This window comes from Brassica oleracea, chromosome C3 (assembly GCF_000695525.1).
Source record: "Brassica oleracea var. oleracea cultivar TO1000 chromosome C3, BOL, whole genome shotgun sequence".
Taxonomy (NCBI): Eukaryota; Viridiplantae; Streptophyta; class Magnoliopsida; order Brassicales; family Brassicaceae; genus Brassica; species Brassica oleracea.
The window spans coordinates 1,457,416-1,476,127 of NC_027750.1; the positions used below are offsets into that span (position 1 = coordinate 1,457,416).

The 18,712-nt window shown below is 31.0% G+C and overlaps 2 protein-coding genes across 2 annotated transcripts; one reads left to right on the forward strand and one right to left on the reverse strand.

Annotated features, from left to right (window-relative positions):
* Positions 1 to 1,679: 1,679 nt before the first annotated feature.
* LOC106329620 (18 kDa seed maturation protein-like) lies at positions 1,680 to 2,147 on the reverse strand. The gene has a single exon (XM_013768307.1). It carries the CDS (start codon positions 2,145 to 2,147, stop codon positions 1,680 to 1,682), a length of 468 nt encoding a protein of 155 aa, XP_013623761.1.
* A 13,374-nt stretch (positions 2,148 to 15,521) lies between these two features.
* Positions 15,522 to 18,371, forward strand: LOC106332859 (probable transcription factor KAN3). Its single transcript, XM_013771353.1, has 7 exons — positions 15,522 to 16,133; positions 16,236 to 16,470; positions 16,831 to 16,907; positions 16,994 to 17,033; positions 17,113 to 17,167; positions 17,435 to 17,504; positions 17,862 to 18,371. Exons 1-7 carry the CDS (start codon positions 15,720 to 15,722, stop codon positions 18,087 to 18,089), a joined length of 1,119 nt encoding a protein of 372 aa, XP_013626807.1. The 5' UTR covers positions 15,522 to 15,719; the 3' UTR covers positions 18,090 to 18,371.
* The last annotated feature ends 341 nt before the right edge of the window (positions 18,372 to 18,712 follow it).

Here is an 18,712-nt window from a genome sequence, read left to right on the forward strand (position 1 = left end):
TAACAGAAATCTCTATATTTGTTCGTTGAAAAAACGAGACGGAGAGCAATTAAGGTAAAAGTTTTTAAATTATGTATTTAGGTATGTTGAAAAAGAGTTTCCTTCTTCTTAAATTAAACTAAAATCCAAAGTTCCATTACTCATAGTGATTGATATCCGACTACAAACTGATTCACACAATATTGATCCTTATATTAAATTAGGAGAGTAGGATCAATAATATACAACCAACAAGTAAAAAAAAACTCTATTGGTATCTTAACTCTCTAAAAGTCTAATAATCATTTGATTTTAACATGGTCTATCTAAATAATCAGAAAGAGATACGTGAGTTTAAGTACTAGACAAAGAAAATAATATATTCTTGCTTTAAAGGAAGGAATCATTTTGATTGACTTTGATGATCTCCATAAAACATGAATTAGACGTAGATTGAGTCGGGGTAGATAGATCATATCAATTAGTTACATTTATACTTAATTACATTATATTTTATCTCATGGCTCTACGCTTGGGTATCAGAGTTTTAAACCGTAATTGTTTCAATCCCCATGGCCAACCCTGGTGGTGAGCCACTGGAGCGTTGCTGGCCGATGGATCAAATACATTTGTTGCGGCGAATTCATCAAATGAAATTTGTTCATTTTTATTAATCATTCTTTTTTTATTTACTTTTTTTTTGAAACACAAACATTCAGAATATAACAAACAGATGTCCTTATACATGATTTATTCTGTTGGTAAATTAGATAAAGGTCGGTTGCTTGAATCTCCTAACTTAAATTTCTTAATTTTTTTCTCTCCTTTTTGCTATAGTTTTCACTTTTCACTTGAGATTTTTCACGCAATGGATGAGTAATCAATATATGTTGACACAGGTTTTGTAAGTATTCCCAAAGATCTCACGTCATATCTGTTTGACATTGGTCGTTTTGTTTATAAAGCAAAAGTTCAAAACGCGTTCACAGCCTAAAACACACACACACAAAAGTAGATATTTACTAATTAATTAGTAATTACATACTAAAAAAGTTGCAGCATCAATGAGGGAACTATATTTTTAATTTCATTGTGTTGATTACTTCGAATTGAAACTAGTTTAGATACTGATTTTTTCTCTGTAATATCTTATGTTCCTCGACTAATTTAATGTTTTGATCTTTAATTAATATGTTTTTTCCACATTAGCAAGGTTGGGATCCATGGTAGGTAATTATTTTAAATCAGTTAAAGTTTTTAAAGTCTCAAATATATCAAATTGATATGACATCTTTCTTTTCGTAAATTTCAGTGTTGAATGTTTAGTTTTACAAAATGAGCGTTCCCCAATGAATGTGTTCCTCAAAAATTATGAGTTGATGTTCAATGTTATATGGACGTTGTTGATGATCCTCCTTGGTTTGTATTTTGTAAACCGGAAGAAAGCACGGAACATGCATTACGCCAGTAATTATCGGCAAACATCCATTAAATCTTTGCTTCGAGTTTCAAGTTTTGGCATACGAAGATTAACACACCAATTACTGAAAATTAACATAATTATTATTAATAAAGACACAACGTTAAGTCTGTCACCAGACCCAAAAAACATGAAAAGAAACCCATATTTATTACGAGAAAAAACAAAAGATAGGACCCGAAAAGCAATATGAACACACAAAAGCATATGAGAAATCGCCTTATCCAGTGTATCCTCCACTAGTTCCGTACCCAGCGGCAGTGGTGCCACCACCAACGTGGGCGTTATGAGCAGCGGTCCGACCAGTTCCAGTGTTTGTCCCGATAGGTTCTGTCAAGGTCGTTCCCTCAACAATGTGTCCGGTTGCTTGTCCCGTTCCTTGACCAGGCAAAGCTGACATCTTGTGGGTCCCAGTCCCATGTCCGACGTGTCCAGTGGTTGAGTGAGTGGCTGACCCCACAACGTGTCCGGTTGCTTGTCCCGTTCCGTGACCAGGCAAAGCTGACATCTGGTGGGTCCCAGTCCCATGTCCGACGTGTCCAGTGGTTGAGTGAGTGGCTGACCCCAAACCTAAACCGGTTCCGGTTCCACCTCTAGCAGCTTCTTTCATGGCAGCGTTGTGCTCACGCACTTCTCTCTTCTGCATCTCAGCTTGGTTGATCTTTGCTTCTTTCTTCTGTGTGGCCATCTGTTTCTGAACAGGGTCTCGTGTCTGTCATCTTCTCCGCCTTAAAAAAAAAAAATCCAATATCACCATTATTTATCAAAGAAATTATTTTGCTTAAATGATGCGATGATTAAACACAGCTAATAAACCTACCTTTTCCTCCAAGGTAGCTTTGGTCTTGTCCATGCCAGACTTTGCAGAAGCTGCAATGTTCGAAGCTGTTTCTTTCATCGACTGCATTTTTTTAATCTTTCTTCCTTAGTGAAAATCAAAATGTTACAAGAAGATAGCTTATGATTCTTCGTGTTTCGTTGTTCTTTGCTCATGTGAGCATGTCTCATAAAAATAGGCTCTGCCTTCGGCACGTGGTAACTGTGATCATTATTTAATTACGCTATTCGCAACACGTCAGCGAAACGTGTCAATAAACAAGAGGTGGTAGGGTTTGTCGCACCCCTTTGTCATACACGTGTACTAACGGTAGATCTCGTAACAGTTTGAGTGTTGACGCGTGTTAGGCTTTGGGTAATAGTGCAAAGAGTTCGTTATGCGGTTTCTTTTTCCTTTTATAAGTGTTCTATCCGAGTTCGTCGTTTGTTAATACTATAGATTTCTCCATTGTTTTCTTGTTCATGTAAATAATTCAGCAGAAAAGGTCATTACTCATTACTAAACATATCTAATTAGTAATTACCAAACAATTAAACGCTCGCTACCGAAAGATGTTTTTTTTTTTTTGTAAACTACTACCGAAAGATATTATTGAAACATCAAAAGATGGATCGATTGACATTATAATTAAAGCTTTAGTCCAAAAAAACATTATAATTAAGCTAAGGTGGTCAAGAACTTAACCAACAAAACAAGCATACATTATTTGTAAAAATAAACCTACAAGTGCACTTACGCGTTATAAAATTGTGGCTACAATTTTAAGTACTTAAATTTCAAAATTTCACTATCAGTCTGTTAGAGCATCATTTAGTGGACAATTTCTTTAGTAAAATTTTAATATTAATATATTTTTGTTGTGTAGCTAAAATTAAAACCAATAATATGTAAAATCATTCATAAAATAACATGTGGCATCAGTGCCGGTCCGAACTATCATGGCGCTTAAAGCGTAACAAAAAATAATGCCCCTAAATATAAATATATAACTAAAAACTTTATATAGTTAAAATATTAAAATAATACTATTAAACATTATATTATTTTTAAAAAATATAAAATATTAAAATAACATTTTTGAAAAAAATATTCTAGATTCTTTTGAGAAAACAATTCTCTAATTTCAAATAATCAAGTATCTATACTATTAGAAGAGAACGAATCCTAAAAAATATACTACTAAAAGTTATTGGACCTATTAGTTAGACTAAAACCACATAATTCAACCTATATTTATGCCAAAATAATATTCCATACATCAGTATGTAATTTCATTAATGTCTACGAGAAGAGATGTCGTAACAAACTTAACAATATTCTACATAAATATTTTATTATTATTTCACTTAGTACAGAAAAACTAAGGAAGGAAATAATCATATATAACAAACAGATTCAATATTCAATGTATATAGTTTTTGGACCCTACATAGATAATCGAACATAATACAAACCATTTTGATAAATACCTTCGTAATACAAATGTAACAATATTCATTGTTCTAACTTCTAATTAAGTGATATGTTATTCATGTATTTCTTGAATTTTATATGAAATATTATTACAAATTTAATATCTGAAATTGAAAACTATATCAATAACAAAAATTGGGTTTATTATAATGTAAATTGATATTTATAACTATGATATATGCCAGGAAATTCATTTTTAATTTTAAATTGACAGCTCATGTGTTAATATCAATGTTTTGAAAACCGGACGAGATATTGACTCGGCATTGTAGTTGTGTCAATGATCGGACCAAGCCAATGGTCAGACCGGTTATTAACCGGTTTTAAATTTTAATTTAATTTTAAATTAAGTAACTATATAGATGTAAATATAGCTATAAAATAATTTTGATACAACTTTCAATCAATGTTATATTCTAAAACTGATATGAAAATAAAATGAAAAATTAAAAAAAAGACCTGACAAAAACTAATTTATTTAGATAGGTGTTAGGAAACAATATGAACCTTTGAAGAAATCTTAATATAATTTTCAATTTTGTTTTTATTTATTTCACTTGAATTTGAGAAAATCAGGTTTTATTATCAATTTGGATCACCGGTTTTAATGATTTAACTGGTTTTCGACCAGATTTGCCGGTTTAACTCAAACCCAGTTTTTAATACAATCCAGTGCGAGTCATGGTCTGATTTGTTCGATCGTACAGCTTGGTCCGGTTTTCAAAAAAATTGTTAATACATTTCAATAATTAAAATATATATCTTAAATAATGAATATCTTTACTGTTAAAAACATATATATCATCTTTGAATCTATTTCGAGCAAATATAAAATATAACAAATAATAAATAATAAATAATAAAAACATTGATAATTAATAATTATAATGTGAAACACAAAATATTAATACTTTTTAAATCAATTAAAGATTTTTTAAAAATCTGCGCTTTTAAAGCGCGGATCAAAATCTAGTTTTAGTTAAGTCTTATATCGTTTATTATAGATAATCTTTTATAAGATTCTATAAAAAAATTATTTTTACATAACTAAAATCAGAATCGACAGTAAGAAATTTCTTTTGTGTTTAAACAACAATCATTCATTGTTTAGAGTTTCCAGCCATTTTTGTAATTTTGCATTTGACAACCTTTCTAAATATAATCCTATTTTCTGGTAGTATTTTTTTACAAATCCAAAAGTTTATTATTATATACTAGAACAAAACATGTGATAAAATCATGTAATATCAATTCGCCTTGTTTAATTTTATTGAATTTCAAAAGTTTATACAATATTACAAGAACTTAGACAAAAAAAAAGAGAAATGATAAAAAATACAACTATTCTGATAAAGAAAAGAAACTAAAAATCCTCCGTCAAAAGAATCAAATCTATAATTAGAAAAGGAAAAATGTTATCAAAAAGAGGAATAAAGGACGTGAGCATCGAACCATTACCAGACTAAAACAGTTATTGCAAATTTTGGTGCCATTAATATAACTATACTTTTATGAAGCCTAAGCCCATGCCTTACGGGCTTTAGCCCAGGGCTATGAATCTCTTATCGACAAAGTCTCTTGATTCTTCCCCTTTTACACTTTCTCTCATGCTTTATTAAAATTTTATTATTATAAATGTGAAACATTTCAAGAGATACCATTCTAGTGCGGGTGCTCTTAACTTCATAAACCATACCTAACTTTGATGATCTGTATTAGTAACCATGCATGCATCAACTGATCACTAAATCAGGGTACGCATCATGCGTCTTACTTGACTAGATATATAATGTGGACTCGAAATGCATTTTAACAGAAAAGATATCTACGATATGCAAGTTTATGGTGACATGACTTTTGATTGTCACTATTCAAGTAGTCAGAGTAGAAGAAAACTTCATTCGAAAAAAAGAGTAGAAGAAAACTAAGAATCCAGTGAGTCCTGTCCTCAGTCTTCGGTCATGGAGGTTTTGCGCAATATGAGCTTAATTGATGTCTTCGAGCCCATCAAAATATATGATCAATTAGATTCACGAAGACTTTGTTTAGACCGAGCGTAGAGTCCTTTTGGAATAAAACATTTACTTTATTCTCAAGTTAATTTTAAATATATAGAAATACATAAAATAATTTCAAGCGTTGGATTGTTTTTCGTAGTCATATAGTCGAAATTTTAATGTTTTAAAAGAACTGTGAACATGCTTAAGAGCTAGGTTGCATGGAAACAGAAACGGATACGCGGAAACGTTTTAGAAACGTCCATAAAATATATATAGATAGTGAAACCTCTATAAATTAATAATGTTGGGACTACACCAAAACTATAATTTTTTATTAATTTATAGAGATATTAATTTATCGATATATTAATTGAACCAAAAACTCAATTTGAGACTATAAAATTATATTATTTTATAGAAATTTTTAGTGTATATTAATTTATAGAGTATTAATTTAAAGAGATTATACTGTATATGTAACTTATTAATATTTTTATTCATTTTATTATGTTTAGTATATCTTAGATACAAATAAACAAAAAGTCATTCTATTTAATCATACGAAAAAGTCATCATTAAACATCAAAATCATATAAAAAATTCAAAATAACAAAAAATCCAGTACTTAAATATTAAATAATTTAACTAAAATAAAAATCATAACAACAAATCATAACCAATTGGAAAGTTCTAACATTTCCATAAGAGAAATGCGAGTTTTCAAAATAGAAATATGAGTTTCCAAAATAGAAACACAAGTTTTCACTAAGTTTCAAAACTGAGATTTTCAAGAAACGAGTTTTCAATGCGTTTCCGCGAGTTTTCGAGAGATTCCGATTCCGAAACGTTCCCGAAACGTGAAATGTACCTTCAACCGAGTTTCCATGCAACATAGCTTAAGAGTTAAATAAAACAAATCGAACTCGTCTATTTTCAATTAATATTCATTAATCACTCCTAAATTCTAAATGATCAATTCTAGTTTACCAGGATTTAAAGAATAATAAGTACTACTAGTTTCTTTTCATAACTGTAAAATACATAGCAGCATGGAGATACATAGTTTTTAACCCTAAACGGAGGTACCTTTTTTTTTTTGTTCAAAACGGAGATACTTTCTTAGAATGTGATTTTTAGATTATTTAGGACTCGTCTGCCCATATGTGTAGATTCTGAAGGATTTGGTTTCTTACTATATCGTGATTCTTATACATAAAATATTTTCTTAGAACTTCAATTTTTTATATATTTCTCAAACTTTAAATAGATGTCAAATTTCTTCAGATATCGCCTTTAACAAAGTCTACTCTAATTTTTCTCTGCTAAGAGAAAAAATAATAAAGTTTTTTTTGTGCCAACAGAGAATAATATTATGGAATTATAAAATAAATTTACCTCGATATCGAACATTTAAAACAAAAAATATTCAATTAAAAAGTATCAAATATTTGTTATGTCAACACGTGTCAGGGGTCCATCTGTGGCTAAGACGAATATAAAGTCCAATTTGCAAACAATTGGGAAATAAAATATGAATAACTTGAACCTGTCTCAAGAAACGTAATTAAATAAATAAAGTGGGAAGTAGGCCTGAGCGTTTTTAACTCAACCCAAAGTACCGACTTTAACCCGAACCGAAAAAATCGAAACCGAATCCGAACTATTTTATAAAATTATCCGAATGAGACTTATGAACTTACTACTTTGGACTTTGGTTATAACCCGAACCAAATCGAAATCCAAATCATGATCCGAAGATATCCGAAATTAGTTAAATATGTTAATATTTTTATATATATTAAGGTGATTTAGATATTTTAGAGTATTCAAAATATTTTTGTAGTTTATTTTATTTGTTATTTTGAATACTTTTTAGTTAATTTAGATAGTTTAATTAATTTTAAATTAGATTTGTAAATAATTTATATATTTTGAAAAAAATTTGGTCAATTTTCGAAGTTTTTAAAAATATATTTTTGTACGATTTTAAGCATTGGTTAAATCCGATCCGAACCGAACCCGGAATGAACCGAACCGAATCCGATCCTATAATTAGTTATGAGCATAACACCCAAAATCCGAAAATCTGAATCATCCGGACCGAAACCGAACAGACCATCGAAAGTACAGGCCTAGTGGGAAGTGCGAGTTGTAAGACTGCTATTGGGTATTATTCTAACACGTAGGGAGAATCTTACGGTTGTTCCACTGTTGCTTTCCATTTAAAATTGATTCATTGATTATGGACCCCCTTATGTTATTTTCCAATACCAAACATCTCGTTTTTTTGGGACCATCTTTCTTTAGAAGAAATAGCCATCAGAATTTTTTTAATAAAAGACAATTATATGAAAAATAATCAAAGAGTTACAACTTGAGTATATGTCACTGTATTTTGCGTATTTTGTGAAGATTGAGTTGTTACGATCAGAGTTTTTTCTTGCCTTAACGTTAAATTATTTTTTTCTGACTAATCCTAACGTTTAATTGTTTCATTTTCTATCGTTAGGTTTTAGTACACGCATCAAAAAGAGATAAAAAAATCTGATATGTCTTTGTTTAATACTAAGTAAACATATTTTATGTAGATGCTATACACTAGGGTTAAATATTTTTGGAACAATTCCTAGTTTTGTTGGTATTAGTATGGAACTAAGAAAATGAAGGTAGCCTCTACGTACGCAATGTAGAACAAAATAAATAAATATATAATCTGATCAAATATATATTTATTTGAAAACCAGAACAACAAAAATTAGCTGATTAGATATATTTGGTTCTTTTGGCATGATCACATGTGATATAACAAATTAAGTCTCACATTGGAAGTTTAGACAATGAGTGCCTAATATATAAAGAGATGTTCAACTCTAATTAGTACGAGGCCTTTTGGGAATGAGCCCAAAAGTAAATCCATGCGGGCCAGCCAATTAGGCCCAAAGTGGACAATATCGTACTAATCGGATAATATAGAGTTGAACACGGGATTTCACAATCCCAACAATTGGTATCAGAGCGGTTGACGAAAAATCTGCAAGAAGACCAAAATACCCTTCGAGTAGGAACGGGACCCATCGAGTTAGGATTGGGAGGTGTATGTGGCAGGGATCAAGTCAAAAGATCCTGGAAGTCAATTGTGGGACACGAGATGAATGTGATCCTTAGTTTGAAGGGGAGAATGTGATATAACAAACTAAGTCCCACATTGGAAGTTTAGACAATAAGTGTCTAATATATAAAGAGATGTTCAACTCTAATTAGTACGAGGACTTTTGGGAATGAGTCCAAAAGTAAATCCATGCGGGCCAGCCAATTAGGCCCAAAGTGGACAATATCGTACTAATCGGATAATATAGAGTTGAACACGGGATTTCACAATCCCAACATCACATATATTGATTTAAAGACTGTATTATGGAGCTATGATAATTGATGGGCAGCAAAGCATGTACGTAAATTCAAAGGAAAACAAATCACCGCACATACATTAGTGATGTTATGTCGCCACTCGTAAAATTTGATAACGTATGTATAATATTTTGTTAATGCCAAATCTCTATTAACGTACGCAAGTATATATAACTTTGAATGTTGTCTTGTACATATATATTTGTCAATAATAACGCCTTCACCAGATTAATGCGTTCATAGGAAAACGACAATAACAAATATTGATTATGCCTTTCATAAAACTGATAATATAAGAAGATTTGTGTGTGAATAGAAAGTGAGAATGTGTGTTGAAAGATGGTACCAATAATCGGTACCAGTAGTTTAAAAATTAACATAAAAGGTTTGAATTAATATAGAGTATGGAATAGGAATATTGGAATGGAATTCGATACTGCTATATTTCTTTGTGGTCTTACCTATAGTCTTATTATTAATATAAATGTTGTTTGGGTCTCGAATGTGGTTTGCTTCTAAACAAATTTTGGAAGTGGAATTTGAATCTCTAAATGATTTTTAACGAGTGACGCAATTAGTGTTACCAAAAAAAAAAGATTTTTAAAAATATAAAATCTAATTGGCGCGTCGTATCAATTATAAATAATAAATAAAAACTAAAAAAAAAGACAAGAAAAAGTTGAATTGGGCCAAAACAACACATTGAAGATGGCAAGCCATTTTTATCCATCCTATCCAGAATAATTCGATATGACTTTTTAGACCATCCATCAAATTCATGCTCGTAAAAAAAGAACAAAATGTATGCGAGAATCGTCGTTATAGACACATTATAAAGAAAAGATGCTCATGTAGATATATTCTCCCATATCTTGGGTAGAACAATATAAAATTCATAGTAAATTATTATTTATGTTCAATGGTCTTAACTGTATCCCAAACCCAATCTACCCTTAATTTTGACAAACACAGTTTTATTTTGATTGGGCATTGAGTTATATAGTATAGTTACATCAATATCTGTAGCTGTCAATGTAGTCGTGTTAAATACTTATTTCAAGTTTCAAACCAAGACATCCCTCAAAAAGATTTGTCAACCATAGATCCAATAATATATATGAAATTTTATATCGATTAAACTAAAATTCAAAATTTTGGATGCTCCCTATATATGCATTATGAACTTTTCAGTAGTGTTTTTGAATTTTCATTATTGTAGTTTTATGATATGTGTGTAATTTATCACATCACAAAGCATCACTACACAAACGATGGCGACCATTAAATTTCTCGACGATGGTCCGACTTGGTGTTTGATCTTTGGGGTTTTTGCCAAAACTAACTCACAACTTGATTTTAACTCCAAACTTATACCCAAATATGAATCAAATGCAAAACTAACCTAAAAACCTAGTGAAATTACAGTTCAGCCCCTTGTGACCAAACAAAAAAACAGAAGCCATTTTTACGAATATAGCCCTAGTAAATCGTCTGAGTCGTCTGAGATGTTGGAAGTCGTCTGGACGACTGAAGTGTAAGTCGTCTGGTACCGGTTTATTTTAAAAATAATTTATAAATCTTGTAAAAAAATATTTTGATGCGTGAAAAATAAAAATCAAGTAATTATAAACAGTTTTAAGTGATATAAATTAAGATATGATAAAATTGATTTGTTTTGAAGATAGATGAGTGGAAGTAGTGAATCATGAAATACTTTGGTTTAGGAGTTTGGCAAACATATGTTGTAGTATTGTATGTATTGTTAGGGTTAGATTTTGGAAAACTAAAATGTTTTTTTCAAAAATTAGTTATCACCTATATGTGTTTATTTATGTGTATAGTAAACACTTTTCAAGTTTGATTTGATTTTATGAAGTCTTTAACTAGATAATTAAGTTTAGGGGTTATGTTTAAGGTGTGGACGACTTATATTTCAGTCGTCTGTTGAATAATTTACTCGGACGACGTATATTTTAGTCATCTGTTGAATAATTTACTCGGACGACGTATATTTTAGTCATCTGTTGAATAATTTACTCGGACGACGTATATTTTAGTCATCTGTTGAATAATTTACTCGGACGACGTATATTTTAGTCATCTGTTGAATAATTTACTCGGACGACGTATATTTTAGTCATCTGTTGAATAATTTACTCGGACGACGTATATTTTAGTCATCTGTTGAATAATTTACTCGGACGACGTATATTTTAGTCATCTGTTGAATAATTTACTCGGACGACGTATATTTTAGTCATCTGTTGAATAATTTACTCGGACGACTTACATTTCAGTCATCTGGTGAAGAAATTAAAACAGACGACTTACATGTAAGTCGTCCAAATATTCCCGCCTAAAATTTTTTAAAAAAATTATTTTCCCGCTTAAATAATTTAAACCAGAAGACTTACTTGTAAGTCGTCTGGAAAGTCTTCTATTTTAGTTTCCCGCTAAAAATATTTAATTTCCCGCTAAAAATATTAAACTCTTCTGGACGACTTACATGTAAGTCGTCTGTTTTAATTTCTTCACCAGACAACTGAAATGTAAGTCGTCCAGGAAGTCGTCTGAGTAAAAAATATTTAATCTAATTGGATTTTTTGTCTCCCTATATAAAGAAAAATTTACACATTCTCCCTCCTCCTCTCAAATGGCTGCAACAAAAATGTAATGTTCATCATTCTAAAACCCTCCAACCTCTCTCTAATCTCTTTGACTTGAAAACACCAAACTTTATATAAATTTTTCAGTTTTGTCTCATGTATTTCTTACTAATCTATCTCTTTTACAGGTTTTTAATCAAATGGTACTCATCTTCCACTAATTTAAAGGTAAATCTATTAATTTTAGATATGTATTTTTGTGTGTTCTATAAATGTAGATTTATCTAATCTTCCACTCATTTTCTCTATTTTTAAGCCATTTGAATGTTTTTGGATATGCAGGTTTTTCAGATCTGGATTTGATATGCAGGTTTTTCAGATCTGGATTTGATATGCAGGTTTTTCAGATCTGGATTTGATATGCAGGTTTTTCAGATCTGGATTTGATATGCAGGTTTTTCAGATCTGGATTTGATATGCAGGTTTTTCAGATCTGGATTTGATATGCAGGTTTTTCAGATCTGGATTTGATATGCAGGTTTTTCAGATCTGGATTTGATATGCAGGTTTTTCAGATCTGGATTTGATATGCAGGTTTTTCAGATCTGGATTTGATATGCAGGTTTTTCAGATCTAGAAGACTTCTTGGACGACTTACCTGTTAGTCGTCTGGAAATCGTCTGGACTTCTTGGAAGTCTTCTGACAAAGTCGTCTGGACTTCCAGGAAGTCGTCTGGACTTCAGGAAAGTCGTCTGGACTTCCAGGAAGTCGTCTGGACTTCAGGAAAGTCGTCTGGACTTCCAGGAAGTCGTCTGGACTTCAGGAAAGTCGTCTGGACTTCCAGGAAGTCGTCTGGACTTCAGGAAAGTCGTCTGGACTTCCAGGAAGTCGTCTGGACTTCAGGAAAGTCGTCTGGACTTCCAGGAAGTCGTCTGAACTTCATGGAAGTCTTCTGACGAAGTCTCCCTTTCATAATAGATCTGAGCATTTTGGTAAGTTCTTATGTCTGATTTTTCTTCATTTGGGAACTTCTTGTTGTATAAAGTTCTTACTTTTTTCCCAAACTAAAACTCTCCAAACCCACTCTAATCTCTTTGACTTGAAAACACCAAACTTTATATGAATTTTCCAGTTTTGTCTCATGTCTTTCTTACTAATCTATCTTTTTTACAGCTTTTTAATTAGATGGTACTCATCTTCCACTAATTTAAAGGTAGATCTATTATTTTTAGATATGTATTTTTGTGTGTTCTATAAATATAGATTTATCTAATCTTCCACTCATTTTCTCTATTTTAAGTCATTTGAACGTTTTTGGATATGCAGGTTTTCCAGATCTGGATTTAATATGCAGGTTTTTCAGATCTGGAAGACTTCTGGGACGACTTACCTGTTAGTCGTCTGGAAGTCGTCTGGAAGTCGTCTGAACTTCCTAAAAGTCTTCTGACAAAGTCATCTGAACTTCTTGGAAGTCGTCTGGACTTCTTGGAAGTCTTCTGACAAAGCCGTCTGGACTTCCAGGAAGTCGTCTGGACTTCATGGAAGTCTTCTGACGAAGTCTCCCTTTCATAATAGATCTGAACGTTTTGGTATGTCAATTCTGGAAAAAGACCTTGATCTTTATCATGTCGTGTCTCTGGTGAGTTTGGAAAAAAACTACCTTTTTTGTTGGTTGAAATTGTTTCAAATGAGACATGGATGTTAAATCACTCTGTATCTATATGTTTCTGAATCGTCCTTCGGTTATTTTCTTTATTTATTAACAATCTTATTTGTATCTGATTATTTTTTCTCAGTAAGGTATGTGCTTTTGAGATGGTAAAAGAAATAATCTCGCATGGATCAATCATCTATCTATCTTATTAAAATAGAAGTACATTTATAAATTAACTCTTAAAACTTCAATTTATTTACGCATCAATACCACTGAATTAATAATTAATTTTATCTTTAAACATTAATTGTCTTTTCCTAATTTATACACAATTACCTAAAATAAATTCACAACAAATTCATGATAAATCTTAAATTTAATTAATACACTACAATTCGAAATCCATATATTTAGGATCTTCGTAATTGGCAAGTCTTAAATTATAGAAATACATGACTTAATAAATTTTAACAGATTTATAATCAATATTTTCCCAATTTACTTTGTTTTAACTTTTCTTAAAAATAAATTTTGCTGAGTAATACATATATAAATATGAATTATTGTAAACTATTTTAAAATATATTTTGATGCTATAGTAAAATAATGGAAGTATTTAACAACCATAATTACATTATTACACCAAGTAATACCAATGGTTAAATAAATTAATATGAACTTTTTAAATTAGTTTTAAAATAATTTAAGTAAACATACAGAAAAACTAAAAAAAAATCATTTCATTTACAATATAATTTTGTCAAAGTTTACAATTACTTAACTAAAATAACTATAATTGTAAATATATATATTTTTAGATTGATATTCAAAATTAATTTTAATATTTCACATGATGAATATGTCTGATATTTTTATTTCGTTATGTGTGTCATTAGTTTTAGTCAAATAGAATTATATGAAACTCAACATGCATTTATATAAAATTGATTTCGAATATGGAAGATGTGTCATTAATTAATAAACATGATAAAAACGTGATATAATGTTAAATATAAAACAGTAATTAATTTACATTAACATAAAAAACTTGTAAAAACCACCTACCACCGATTTAGGTATTCGTTTACTCAATTTAGAATACAATATCGTTTTAAAAATATATAGTTATATTTTCATTATTTATTAGTAACAACTAGAAATTTAAAACTACATACAATAATCATTTATATAATATATACATAAATATAAATTGTTCCATTTATATATTATTGGTAGCTTATTTTTATACAAATTAAATTTCACTCAAAATCAAATACAATAAATTTATATGATAAAAATATGGTGATGTAATTGAATGTTAAAAGTAAAATATAATTTCTCAACGTAATAAATAAAATTATTATGTTTAAAATTTTATATTTAACAATTATATAATATGCGTCAAAACTTAAATAATATAATTTATACAAAACAAAATTTTACTTATAAAAATAAAAATAAATATCCGTGCGGTCGCACGGGTGAAGCTCTAGTTTCAAATTAAATCTTCGAACATAGTTTTTATAAGTTTGATCCAAGTCTGAAGCACAGAGAAAGGCCTGCGCAACATATGTGTATGCATGGTTTAAGAGAATCGGTTAGGGCTTAAAATGAATTAATAATGTAATTGAGTTCCCAGTGGTCTTACTATTTTTGTTTGCAAACTTTTCTGATGTTTCTATAAGAATAAATAATTAAAGCCATCAATTAAGTCTCGAATTCATTCATGTTTTATGCATATAACATTAAGTGAGTATCTCTATGCATGGGTTAACAGGATGAGTTAGGGTTTCAGAATGAATTAATAATACTTAAGCCTTTTTCCGTGTGCGTTCTTACTATTTTTATGAACAAACTCTTTTTAAATGCTTCCACAATTGAAGAAGAATAAAGACAAGTCTAAGCAAGTGGGAGTTTAATTAAAATTACTTCTTATAATATTTGTTTTTGAAATAAGAATTTTTGGAATTTTGCAATTATGGCCATTGGATGGTTAAAAAATGCGCACTCCTATCCATTTTTAGAATAATTAAAAGAAAAGGTATCGCCTATATCAATACTAATCCCTCTTGCACCTGAAGACTTTGGAGGAATGCAAAGAGATTCCAGAAAACCAAAAAACCAAAAACAACACAATAGATTTCATTTCGATCGTTATCCCTCCGATTTTTGTGTTTACTCGAAACTTATTTTCATTCTATTCAGTATATCATCGAACGTGCGACAAGATCATATGTTTCTGATGCAAAAGAGGCAACCCGGGTCTCTCTTTGGTCTTTAATGGATAACAACTTTGAATCCTCAAACGCTTCACAAGGAAGCCGACTACAGTTGCAGCCGCAACCGCCCCAGCCGTTTAATTTACAAGACGTGGATACGATCCATTACAGTCAAACCTCTCCATGGACTACCGAGACGTTTTCAGGTTTCACTCCATACGATTGCATAGCTAATCAATCTTTCTCCTTACAATGTTCATCTTCAAAACCCTATCCTCCCTCGTTTCATTCGTACGATCATCAATCTTCGGATCCTCCATCATTGGACCAATCCCAATCGATGGTTCCTATGCAACCTAGTTCGGATCAATATTTAAAGCCATTATATAAAAGCTCATGCGTCAACAATTTTTCAGCAACAAATGCTTCATCAGCCTCATACTCGCTTTGTTTTGGAGCAAGTCAAGATCCACAAGTATGCCAAACAAAACTCCTTTTAAAATCTTTTTTCTTATAATCTTTATTTATTTTTTCAAATAGTTTTTTAACACTGATGATTCTACTTGATGGCTTGCAGGAAGTATGTAGGAGGAACTATAGTAATTCTAATGTAACACAACTGAATTTCTCATTGTCACATCATCAACCTAAGCAAACTCATTCAAGATTTTCTTCGCCTTCCTTCTCAACCTATGGAGGGTCCATGGTTCGTAACTATGGGACGGTTACGGGGAACAAGACACGGATAAGATGGACTCAAGACCTTCATGACAAGTTCTTGGAATGTGTAAACCGCCTTGGTGGTGCTGATAGTAAGTTAGAAACATTAGCGATACGTACTTCAACTTTAGAGTTAGAGGAATTAAACATTAGTTCTCTATCACTTGATCTAGCTAGTAACTTTGTTTTAGCATAAAGTTATGTTTTGATGTGAATATGCACCATGGACGGTCGCGTATTAACCATAGCATATAGATGTTATGATGATTGCATGAGATCAAAAGTCATATTATGCGCTCTCATTTAACATTATGAGTGGATTCAAAAACTTTATCCTTTGAAGCAAATATCAGCACTATTTGAAAAAAAAAATTGATATTTGTTTGCGGATAAAGGGGACATTGTTTCTTTGGTTGGTCACTAAAAAGTGTAACTGGTGGAAAACTATGCAGAGGCAACACCTAAAGCGATATTGAAGCTGATGGATTCTGAAGGACTCACAATATTTCATGTTAAAAGCCACTTACAGGTTAACGTTACTTCTTCTCTATTTTCATTTTTTTTGTTTTGTTTTAAAAATCCTTTTATTCAATAGTTCTTGGGGTTATATTTCAGAAGTATAGGATTGCGAAATACATCCCTGATCCTCGAGAAGGTAAACTGAGTAATACAGTGACTATATATACATTAATAAATTGGAAATAATGCAAATCGATGAGTTTATGTTGTTGCAGGCAAGTTTGAGAAGAGATCTTGTTCCAAAGAGCTGTCACAGCTAGACACGAAAACGTATATGTTTTATTTCTCCTTAGGTTTTGGGTTGAAAAAAATAATGTTATTTATTACTAAATAGCCCTCGATCTATTTTTCCTCCATATAAGTCCAAAGTTCATGACATACTTGATGACATCATGCCTTACGGGAGCAATAACAACGAGATATTAACATTATTCAGAAACAATAAATAATGAGCTGTTATTGATTTTTTTTTCTTTTGCTATGAAGCTGTTATTGATTTTAATTTACATTTTGTTTTGTTTGATATCGTGGAGGCAGTGGAGTGCAAATTAAAGAGGCACTCCAGCTTCAACTTGATGTTCAGAGGCATCTTCATGAACAACTAGAGGTACGTTACAAAATGAGCACAATTACTTATAACTTAACATATGCTTGTCCTAGTTCCCCCAGTATAGTATTTGTGGGGTTAAATAGGTTTTCTCTCATCAATTTCATTATGTCCTCAAAATTGCATTTAAAGATAAGAATTTCGTTTTATAAACATATATATGTTAAACTACATCAAAAGTGTTTTAAAATAAATAATGTTTATAAATAATAAAGGCTTTCTAATTAGTTGAATGTTTGAACGTTTTGTGGCTCTTAATCAGTTTAATTTCATATGTTTATTTCGCTACTGAGCTATATTTATTCATACTTATCTGCCTAAATACATATTTTTACCAACACTCATGTATTTCTATAGATTCAACGAAACCTACAAGTGAGGATCGAAGAACAAGGGAAACAATTGAAATTAATGATAGAACAACAGCAAAAAACAAAAGAGAGCCTTCTCAAGTCACCAAACGCCGAAGTATCGTTGCCTCTCTCCGCTTTCGATCACTCTCCTCCACCTTTCCCGTTACAAGACGCCGAAGCCATGATGCTACCAAGTTATGAAGACACTCATTTCCAATCAAAGATAAGTTGAACAACGAGAGATTGGCTAAATAAAAAAAGGCCTAAAGCATGTTTTCTACTCTATTCAAAGTTGTATGAAGTTATAAGAGTCGCGACAAGAGAATTATCAAAGTGGTACACACACTAACACTTGGAAACAGAATCAGGTACTTTATGTGTGCAAGTGGTGTGTGATGGGGTACGTCTTAGTCATAGACTAGTAGATGTGTGAGATTATTCTTAATTATCTATTTGTTTTAAAAGAACTCATACAAAGAGATAGCTTCTTAAATTAGTAACGCTACTTTTACCATTGTGCATGAGCAACCCCACGTTTTATGCTTTTTAATATATTCTACTTTGAATATTCAATTTAATTCGTTCATCTTTTTTCTTCTTCCCAAAACTCGATTACTCTAGTAGACTATTACGTAAACACAAGAAACTGCATATATTATTTTGAAAAATGAAGATCATGAGCTCATAATAGCAAGTGATTTTGATATGTTTGACGATGTTTACAAAAGCAGGATAAAAGGAAGGTAAAAACACCTCAATCGTGCTGCATAAAATCTATGCATGGAAGTGGTCGGGAGCGGATCTAGCCATCTAGGACTATATTTAAATGGGGCACATGACCTTCTTACATTATGT

Bases quoted from the DNA above. Each gene is read 5' to 3' on its own strand.
- LOC106329620 (XM_013768307.1), bottom strand. From the start codon at position 2,147: ATGGCCACACAGAAGAAAGAAGCAAAGATCAACCAAGCTGAGATGCAG.
- LOC106332859 (XM_013771353.1), top strand. From the start codon at position 15,720: ATGGATAACAACTTTGAATCCTCAAACGCTTCACAAGGAAGCCGACTA. The intron at 16,471-16,830 runs GTAAGTTAGAAA...AAAACTATGCAG, and splicing joins CCGCCTTGGTGGTGCTGATA to AGGCAACACCTAAAGCGATA. The intron at 17,505-17,861 runs GTACGTTACAAA...GTATTTCTATAG, and splicing joins ATCTTCATGAACAACTAGAG to ATTCAACGAAACCTACAAGT.